This window comes from Myodes glareolus, chromosome 24, assembly GCF_982192425.1.
Source record: "Myodes glareolus chromosome 24, mMyoGla1.1, whole genome shotgun sequence".
NCBI classification, from domain to species: Eukaryota; Metazoa; Chordata; class Mammalia; order Rodentia; family Cricetidae; genus Myodes; species Myodes glareolus.
In genome coordinates, this window is record NC_142049.1 from 17,970,886 (window position 1) to 17,980,543 (window position 9,658).

General features: G+C 53.2%; 1 protein-coding gene across 1 annotated transcript; it reads right to left on the bottom strand.

Moving 5' to 3' along the window:
* Window positions 1–122: 122 nt before the first annotated feature.
* On the bottom strand, window positions 123–9,383 carry Aen (apoptosis enhancing nuclease). Its single transcript, XM_048434864.3, has 4 exons — window positions 9,243–9,383; window positions 5,668–6,268; window positions 2,399–2,599; window positions 123–1,524 (listed from the first exon to the last, which is right to left on the bottom strand). Exons 2-4 carry the CDS (start codon window positions 6,202–6,204, stop codon window positions 1,288–1,290), a joined length of 975 nt encoding a protein of 324 aa, XP_048290821.1. The 5' UTR covers window positions 6,205–6,268; window positions 9,243–9,383; the 3' UTR covers window positions 123–1,287.
* Between the last annotated feature and the right edge of the window lie 275 nt (window positions 9,384–9,658).

Consider the following 9,658-nt stretch of genomic DNA (forward strand, 5'->3'; position numbering starts at 1 on the left):
GTACCCTCCTGAAAGACGCCACCTTAAGACGGGCACCCCGCAAAACTTGGTGCTCTAACCCTCCCCACCCCTCAGCCAACCCCCCTTCAGCCCAGCCTGACTCTTAGAGAGGACAGTTCAGCCACTTGTCCAATCGAACTTTATTCCCGCATTAAAGATCCTACATGAGCAAGGCTTCTCCCGGTACACAGGCTATCAATCCCACCACCCTTCAACCCGCAAATGAAGCCATCAAGATTCACCCAGCAGCGAGGTTGGCACAAGTTGCTGCTTTTTAAGGAAACCAGAGCTTGCCCCTGGCGCCAGGCCAGACAGAAGTGGTGATGATTCGGTCAGCTCCCTCTTCCCCTGGCAGGGAGGAGCCGGCCAGCAAACAATCCATGACTAAGGTTTTGTGCAATCAGGGCCTTGGCTGACAGCAGTCAAATGTGGTCTCAGTAGTGTCCCTTCCCTTCTGACCCTGTCTGGGTGACTGTTGTCACTTTCCCAAATACCACAGCGGGTAGGATGCTGCTATGAAGCAAGACCTGCAGACAACTCTGAACTCTCCTGCAGAGCCAGGCCCTGGCTCCACCTCACCTGCTGGAAAAGCCAAGCCAGAATCCTGCCTGGGCCACAGCAGCTAGGAAGTCAGGCGGTGGCTGGAATAGAGACCATTCTCTTTCATCACGAGGATGCACACGAAGCACCTCAATACCCACGAGGTAGGTTCTAACGCTCTCCTCCACTTTATGGGGGGGAAACAGGCTCAACGGGGAAGCCACAGGCTTGCCTAACGATGAGGCTTTGTCAGGGAACGGTGTGATCGGAACCCTTGTTTATTAGACTCCTAAAGTTACCCTTAGGACATAAGACATCTAAGAAAGTAAGGGACAGGGAACAGTGTCTTCTTTAAAGGGCTTTCTTAACAATTTAAGTTACTGTGATCCTGAATGTATCTGCAGGGGAGAGGTGGCAACAGCAGCAGAACTTCACCCTGCCACCCACAGCACCCAGCACCCCCAGGGAGATGCTTTATCCCAGAGCAGCAGAGCAGTGAGCCCAGAAGACTTGGCTCAGGGAGCCAGGGACAGCCTTGGACAGTCCTGTGGCACTTTCTCTGTACCTCCTGGGCACGACGCTAGTGTCCTTTGCAAAACCACAGGATTGAAGAAAAGCATCCCTTAGACACGAGGTGCTGTGAGCCTGCACGTGGACAGGTGAGTGCCCTGACCCCGTCCCCCAGGTCTGCCTAGAGAGACCACTCCTGGCTTCCTGCCCCATCTGCCACCCGCAGGCTCCTTCCTCTCACTCCCTGCCAGCCTGGGCCTCCCTTATGTCTCCACTGGTGCTCGGGGCCAGCTCATCAGGCCAGTACTGGTCCTCCATGTATTGCTCCACGTCAGTGCTGCTGTCGGGTGCCCTGTCCTCGGGGTGGGCCTTGGCATTGTCGGCCTCTTGCTGTTCCCACTGCACCTCTACCAGCTTGTAGAGCTCCATGGCTGTCATGGCATCTTCCACAGACGAGTGTCCCTGATGTCCCACCTGTGGACAGGAGCAGAAGGCATCACTAGGTGCTGAAGTGGGCCTGACCACCAATGCAGAAGCGAAGCCAGCTTCGAAGGGTCAAGAACACATATCCCAGAATGGAAGCTATTACGATTTAGAAACGAACTATATCCCAAAGGCTCCTGTGTTGTGGGCGTGTTCCCCAGCTGACAGTTCTATTCTGAAAGACATTAGAAACTCTGAGGTGGGTCTTGGCTTAAGGAAACAGATCACCGGAGAACGACCGTGGGAGTATTCGGTCCCTATTCCTCTGTTTGCTAGTCACTGTGGGGTATATAACCGCACATGCTCCCACCACCATGAGGTTCTGCCTTAGCACGTGGACCCGGGTAAACCATGAACCAAAATAACCCTCTTTTTATGTTGGGGTTGGCTGCTCATCCCTAGAACCGAGGCCCAATTCCTAGCACCTATATGGCAGCTCACAACTGTTGATAACTCCAGTCGCAGAGGATCTGATGCTCTCTTCTAACCCCCAAAAGCAAGCCACGTGTGTGGGGCATAGAGAGTCACATGCAGGCCAAATACCAATACACATTAAAAAAAAAAATCCTGCTCATTAAGTTAGAAGATGGATATCAAAACACAACAGAGTCCCAGGCCCCTTGAGCTAAGTGCGAGTCAGAACACATCCTATGGGGATACAGGCTAGCCAGGAGTCAGGTGGGCTAAGACTTAGAGAGATGAGCCTAGAAAAACCTGACGATCACTAGGGAATTCACACAGGAAAGGAAGGGGCTACACCAGTGTGGCTTGTATGTGAGCGACAGTCCACAATCCCATCCCCACTTTAGCAGCTATGGCAGTCAGATGAGCCTCCTCCTCTCCCAGGAGATTCGGCACCACATACCTGGATCTTCTTGTGGAGCAGGTGCAGGGCCAGGTCCTTAAGGGAGACCCGAGCTCGGGTGTGGGAGCCGGGGTGACTGAGCAGGTTTGGGACGTACGTGGTATCCCGGGTCTGGCTCCGAGGATGAACGTACTTGAGGGCTTGGAAGTCATTGTGCAGCGCGTGCCCCACCACCACCTTGCCCTTCAAGAGCTTGAGGATCTGTGAGAGGAAGCAGGAAGGCCCTTGTCAGGAAGGAGACACGCCTGAGCTCCCGTGGCACTGGGCATGGGCCACTCTAGAGGGAGGCAGCAGTGGGGGAGGGGAGAAGTCTAGGCGCCCCAGTGGACCGTGATGACCCAAGTTTGAATACCAATGTACCTTAGCACCTGCAAAAGGGATACTATCCCAGCATTCCAGGGGACAGTTTTGAGGGTCAAAGGAAGCCATGGATGTGAGCCAGCCTTCAAGTTGAGAGACCCCAGCAGCTTAAACTGGCACAGGCGCTTCCTGGCTGCAAGGTCTTCTCACCCCCTCAGAAGCTCATCAGTCTTCCTTGGAGGGGCTCCCATGATTCTCATCTACCTAGGAGCCCTGGTCCTTCTTTTAAGCTATCTACACTTTCTAAGTACGGATCTGGCTTTTACAGTTAGCCCTTGGTATGATCTAGTCTGGGTCCCCCTCCCCATCTGCCCCTGCAGTTGGCTCCATTTGACTTGACCAGTGCTGCTCACCGGAGCACAGCATTTACTGATTTGCTTCTGTTGGTTGGGCCGGTCCTTTGGAGACAAGGCTCTCACTCTGCAGTTCAAGCTACAACATCAGTCCTCCTAGCCAACTTATTTCCTGAATAAAGACCTGTTGAATGAAACCAACAGAACCGTGCCCAGCACTGGTAGATAACACAGTGAAGCAGAAGCCCATGTCCTTGTTCCTGTGGGCACTGGCTCCTCCTCCGTACCCTCTAAACCTGCTCTGCAGCTCTGTCTGGGCACATCCTGTTCCTCCCTGCCCAGCACCTTCCTCACGCTCAGGGAAACAGGGCTACAGGCCTGCTAACTCCTATCACCAGCTGTTAGCCTTCCACAGCTCACCCCTGTTAGCATGGGACCCAGTTTTTGTGGCAGATGAGTAAGAAACATTTAAGTTTTTGGTTGGGATCACCCCCAGTCTCATCAAGTGGGACAGAGATCAAACCTATCCCAAATGGATCTGGGGATCACCACCAACTACAAACCTGGACGGCAGGGATCAGGGATGGAGGGCTCACATGGACTTACGTTCCTACTGCTTCTATTCATGATCAAGTCTTTCCAAAGCAACGCTTAGGGCATCATGGAACGTATCTAACTTAGGGTTTCTATTGCTGTGATAAAACACCACAACAACTCGGGAAGGAAAGGGTTTATTTCATCTTTCAGCTCCATGCCGCAGTCCATCACTGAGGGAGGTCAGGACAGGAACTCAACGGCAGGAACCTGGAGGCAGGAACTGCTGCAGAGTTGTGCTGCTTACTGGTTTATTCAGCTTGCTGTCTTATACACCCAGGACCACAAGCCCAAGGGTAGCACTGCCCACAGTGGGCTGGGCCCTCCCACACCAATTAACAATCAAGAAAACATAGCACAGGCTTGCTCACAGGCCAATCTGATGGGGGCATTTTCTCAATTTCAGGTCATGCTTCCCAAATGACTTTGCTTATGTCAAGCTAACAAAAGTAGTCAGCACACTGTGACAAAGGTCACGAGATGAGGTTTATCAGTATTTCCCGAACCATCCTAATCCCAATAAAAAGTAGTTCTGTTCTAATGCTTGCTTTGAAAATGTATTTGTTCTAATACAACTGTGACAGGGTACTACTCGAGGGTATGAATTTCACTTTTGTTTCTCCATAATTTTACCCCTGAAGAAACACTACATGAATGCAGAAAGCTGCTGCCAGCTGAGTAGAACCAAGAGCACACAGCACTACAGATCTCAAACATCTGCCAGCAATTGTCTGTTTGCCTGGTGCTGAGCCACAGCAGTCTAGAGTGTCAGGCTCAGGACCTCCACCCCCACGTCCCACAGCCCCAGCCTCCTCCTGCCCTTGCTGCCACAAGCAAGCTTCAGGCCTTTCCCAGTCACGGGCATTACTGGTGTCCCCTTTATTTTCTAACCATAGGCAAAGCTGCAGTGCCATTTTAATTAGGTCTCTCTTTGTTTCTGTGGCAGCACCAAGTCTGAGCATTGTGCCTTATAAATATATCTTTAATACATTATACATTAATATATGTATTATTTATAATATATTTGCATATAATTACATCAACCATTAATATTATACTTATCAAATAATTAATGTTTAGTATATATTACATAATATATATCGTATTAATAATTATAATATGGCATATTATAATCCTTATAAACACACACACACACATACACACACAAGCACGCACACACACTTAAATTCAGTATTATGCCTGACTAGCATTTCCATGACATAGGACAGTATGGAGGGTCTGGAGTCAATATCCAGATGAGTAAGGGAGCAGTGTCCTGAAGACAGAGCCTGCAACCTCTGATACTAATTTTACCAGTACCAGGCATGGTTCTGTTGATTAATTAACCCTGTGGCTTACTTATGGGGCAAGCTTGCTTAGCATAAATTTTTGTGTTTTTGTTTTTTTTAAGACAGAATTTCTCTGTGTAGCCCTAGCTGTTCCTCGAACTTTGGACACCAAGGCTGGCCTTGAACTCACAGAGACCAGCCTGCCTCTGCCTCCCTAGGGCTGAGATTAAAGGTGTGTGTCACTGCGCCCATCTTAGCTATGATTTTTAGACAACCTTGTCAGAGTCTTAGAGAAGGGAACAGTCTTCATAAAAGACCCTGGGGCAAGGATCCTAGTCTACTTACAAGGCTCCAACGTTTCCTGAGGTCACGTGCCTTTGCAGATTTCTAGTATACTAGTGGGATCCCCTGCCTAGTAATCATTTTTCCAAGCACTGAGAAGTCATAAGGAGATGGGCAAAAACGGCGGCCCTTGAATGTGACCGGACTGTAGGCAAATTTTACAGCCTCCAAACATTTTGTGAGTTGTTGGGCCTTTCCCTTTCCCAAAGCCATTCTACCAGCTGCTCCCCGCCTAGCCGGGCAGGCCTACAGAGGCAGCACCTGCATTTTAATAACCCTGTGTCTGGAAAAGGAACTGCGTGTTTGCTGAGGCGGCTTCTCAAGGCCCCACACTCCCAGGTGGCGACTTAAACCAGGGCTTCTCTCCCCAACCTGCCATTCTGGTCCTCACCTCTTTCTGGGCCACCTGGAAGGGGATGGCCTTACGCATGTGCTGGCGGGTGATGCCACTCCAGCGGGTGCGGTAGTCCACAATGGGCATCTCAGGCCGGACGTACTTGTCGTAGAGAACGTCCCCGTTGTAACTCACCACGGAGCAGCGGGCCAGCTCGCTCACACGCCCGTGGGGGCCTGTCCCCACCATCTCACAGTCAACGGCGACACACTTGCTGGGCCCAGGCCCTGGGGCTTCTCTGGGGATAGGCCTTTTGCCGCCTGAGCCACCACCGCTAGACCTGGCCTTGGCACGCTGCCGCCTGCTGCCCGAAGCCTCTGTGTCTGCTGGTGTCTGTGATGGGGAGGGCGGAGGGCAGGATCCTGGCCCTGGGGCCATGCTTGACAGCTCCTGCTCCTGGAGCAAGGCTTTGCGGGCCATGAACCGCTGGTGCTGCCGGCTTCTTCTCTTGTGCCTTTTCCGAACCACATCCTTGGTATTCAGGCCAGTGAGGGATGGACACTGAGCAGACTCAGGGGCTTCTCCCAGCACCATGCCAGGCAGTTCACAGCTAGAAGCAAGAGGAGCCCCGGAGGCTATCTTCCAACGGGGCAGTGTGCTGGAGAGAGATCACATAGGAAGAGGGGCTGGGAGGAGAATGCCAGGCCACACTGCCTCTCATCTTGTGGTATTTGCAGCTCAAGCACCTGACGGAAACTCAGACACCTTTACTAAGAACTGCACATGAACACCACACATACCATACATGCCTTCTGCAAATGCCATGCAGAGTCATTCCACCTCCCACTGACATCAGCAAGTACCATCGCCCTTATTTTGCACACTAGAAATGAGGCCCAGAAGCTGAGGAACTTGGTTAAAGGCTGATGGGAATCTAGAGTCCACGCTGAAGCTCGCCTCTAAAAGCGGTAGTTTACCAGACTGTTAGGAGGATAGTTACAGGAAAGCAAAGGTTGCAGTGACCGATTTCAGCTGAACATTGCTCATCTGAAATCCCCAAAGCTGAAATTTGCAGAGCAAGGCTTAACCTAGGTCTCTATAAACTGCTGTGCCCCACCCCCCAGGTCTGGCATACACCCCCCCACACACACACACAGTAAGGCTCCATAGCCAGCTCTCTGCCCCCTTCTCTAGCGAGGCTGATTCTCCGTCCCACATTGGGCAGCCAACTATTCTTAGGTCGGAGCCGCCTCCATCTGGACTCACTGCCCCTCGCAACAGACACCCCTCCAAGGCATGCCGACCCAGCTGCAGCTCTGGAACCCCTGCATCGCCCAGTGTCGCCAGGAGGTTCTCTGGGGTCCCAACTGTGCCGGATCCTGGGCCGAGAAGCCTAGTCTGCCTGGAAACACAGAGATGCAGAGAGCTGGCTAGAAGCACAAGGTGAAACAAGACTAAGGAAGGGCCTGCGGATGGTTCCTAGAAGTCACTTCCGTGTACACAGGGACCAGTAACCCCGCAGAGAAGGGGGAGGGGGCCGTGGAGACACCAAGGATGAAAGCCTGTCAGAGGAGTAACCTGGTGCTGGGGCAGAGGGGTCACCTGAGGTCACCAGGTCACACTATAAAGTGTAAGATGGATTATAGCTTCCTTTGTACCACTTCATCTTCTGCCGCTGACCTTTGTGATCTTTCATAAACCACCCTCACCCCAGGCTGGTGTCCTCAGCATCTGTTGGTCAGGTGAGGGAGGCCGGAGACACCCACTGGACTAGTAACAACTGGACAAGTAGCACTGACCCAGGATGTTAAATGTCTATCAGGGGAGCAAAGAAATTCACCCTGTGTGCTGTGACACATTGAGGTTTATGCTCCTCAGGCAACGGGTGGTCCTCCTCAGAGCTCCCTCATGGCAGCAAGCTGCAGAGCCCTCCTATGTCTGCTCCCCCTCTCTGACAGAAGACTCTCTTCAGAAGCCCAAGCTGGGTCTCCCAGTGTCTGGTCTGGGAGTCCCACAGAGCTCAACGTCCTTGGAACCACAGAGCAAAGGGACTGACGGGAAGGGAAACTGAGAAGCTAGGCAGGCACCCAAACAGGAAGAAGCACAGAGTTAAGGAGAGCCTGGCAATTAGCGGGGATGCTGCAGGATTGCAGATGGATTTCCCAGGCAGCCCAGGGAGGGACGGGCTGCTCAGAAAAGAGAAGCGACAGGCACAAAGCCAAGAGCAGGGGAGAGAGGGCCAAGAGTCGGGTGCAGCCTGTGAGCAGCGAGGTATCAGGGGAAAATGAGACAGGTGGGTGGGCACGGTGAGCCACTGAAAGGGACACAGGCAGAGTTCAGTAAGACAAGGAGAGGGAGTCCCGGGAGGGCTTTAGAGGACGTCACAGCTACCTTGCTGGAGGGAGGATGAGGTCAGACTGGCAGCCTGGGTAGGAGTGGCACAGGGGTAGGAAGCAAAAGCGCTGTTTGCTGATGCCAGCATCTGCAAGAGGAGTACTGACCCACTTAGCCAGGGGGAGACTCAGTGACTCTTGCTGACTCACCTGCTCTCAGCCTGCTCCTCCAGTCTCCGAAAGAGCACCCCCTCTTTCCAAAAGAGGTCGTCAGCAACTCTCTCCTATCCACAAACTTAACTGCATCTCAATTTGCCTTGGCCCAGCAGTGGGAGGAAAACCGGCCTACAAGTCCCTGCTGATCATGGACTTTGGGGGAGGGCAGACTTTCCCTGCTGGCACGGTTTGAAAGAAGCTAAAATTAGGGTCCCTCGAGAAGTCGTCTGTGTGGCCTTGTATTTGAAGAGATAAGAGCAGTCATCTTCTGCCTCTCTGGCCCTATGGACATGTGGGAACCAACAATTACCAAGGGAACCCACTTCAGTGGCTGGCAGCCCCTGAATGGAGCTCAATTTAGCTGGAGTGAAGTAGAGGCCACAGCTCTGTCGGCAAGGGCACGCACCAAGTTTTCTCACCTTAACTCTGCTCAAGAGTCAATATGATAGGCACTCGGCTTTGCGGTGACGGTCCCTGGTCCAAAAGGACTCCAAGGAACTGCAAAGTCTAAGGGCCACATGCCTGCTGGCAGACCAGGTGTCTATCAGAGGGGACGGGAGAGACCCTGCTCCAGCACGAACTAACCAGATGACCTAGGGAAGTCAACTGTCCCTTAACCACTAACCGCGAGCTTGGAACAGTTAGAAGGCAAAGGACCCGAGCCCCTATCCTCAAGTCACGATAGTGATAATCAATCACCCCGGTTTGGGAAAGTCTGGCGCAATAAGGTTCCCGGGGCTATCCAAAAGCTTACCAGATCAAGAAAAAAAAAAAAAAAAAGAAAGAAAGAAAGGAAGGAAGGAAGGAAGGAAGGAAGGAAGGAAGTTAGGAAGAAAGGAAGGAAAAGTGCGAGGAGAGCCCCGAGCTCCCCAGCGGTTGTGCCGTCCGGTTTACGCTCCTCGCCAGCACCGCCCCCTCCGCAGGCCCACAGCCCCCAAGCCAGGCCGGGATCGCGTGAGGCCGGCAGCACGACGGCCTGGCTGCTGGCTGCACACCGACCGCTCCGCCCCGCCCTGAGAGCGGCAGGCGACTGGCGACAGGAACCGGCGGCCCAGAAGCCCCCACGGCCAACCCCCAGCTCACCTGAAGACCGGGCCGCGTTTCCCGGCCTACACGTGGAAACCCTGCCGGCTGAGCCGGCTGCTTGCCCGGACAAGCCCGGCTTCTGCTGTCTGTCTATTGGTTCGCTGGGCCGTAGCGCCCGCCTAAGGCCTCTTCTGATTGGTCTTTCTTGAGTGGGTGTGCTAGATCAGAAGGGGAGGAGCTATAGACGGGGGCGTGGCTTGTGCCGGGAGAGGGCCATGTTCGGAGGTTTGCCAGAGACCGAATGACACAGGCGCTCTTTGCCACTGACGCCCGTGAAGGCGTCCGGTTTCTGATCTGATGCCCAGTGATATTCAGCCTTTTAAGATCTAGTGACACACGCAGCACACCCACGTCTGCCTAGGGGGACCTGCAGCCCGTCCCGCCTCTGGGTTCTGAGAATCCGGTGAAATAAC

Excerpts from the sequence above, each read along its gene's own strand:
- Aen (XM_048434864.3), bottom strand. The coding sequence starts at position 6,204 with ATGGTGCTGGGAGAAGCCCCTGAGTCTGCTCAGTGTCCATCCCTCACT. Across the intron at positions 2,600-5,667 it reads TCCAGGTGGCCCAGAAAGAG|ATCCTCAAGCTCTTGAAGGG; the intron begins GTGAGGACCAGA and ends TTCCTCTCACAG. Across the intron at positions 1,525-2,398 it reads TGCTCCACAAGAAGATCCAG|GTGGGACATCAGGGACACTC; the intron begins GTATGTGGTGCC and ends TCCTGTCCACAG.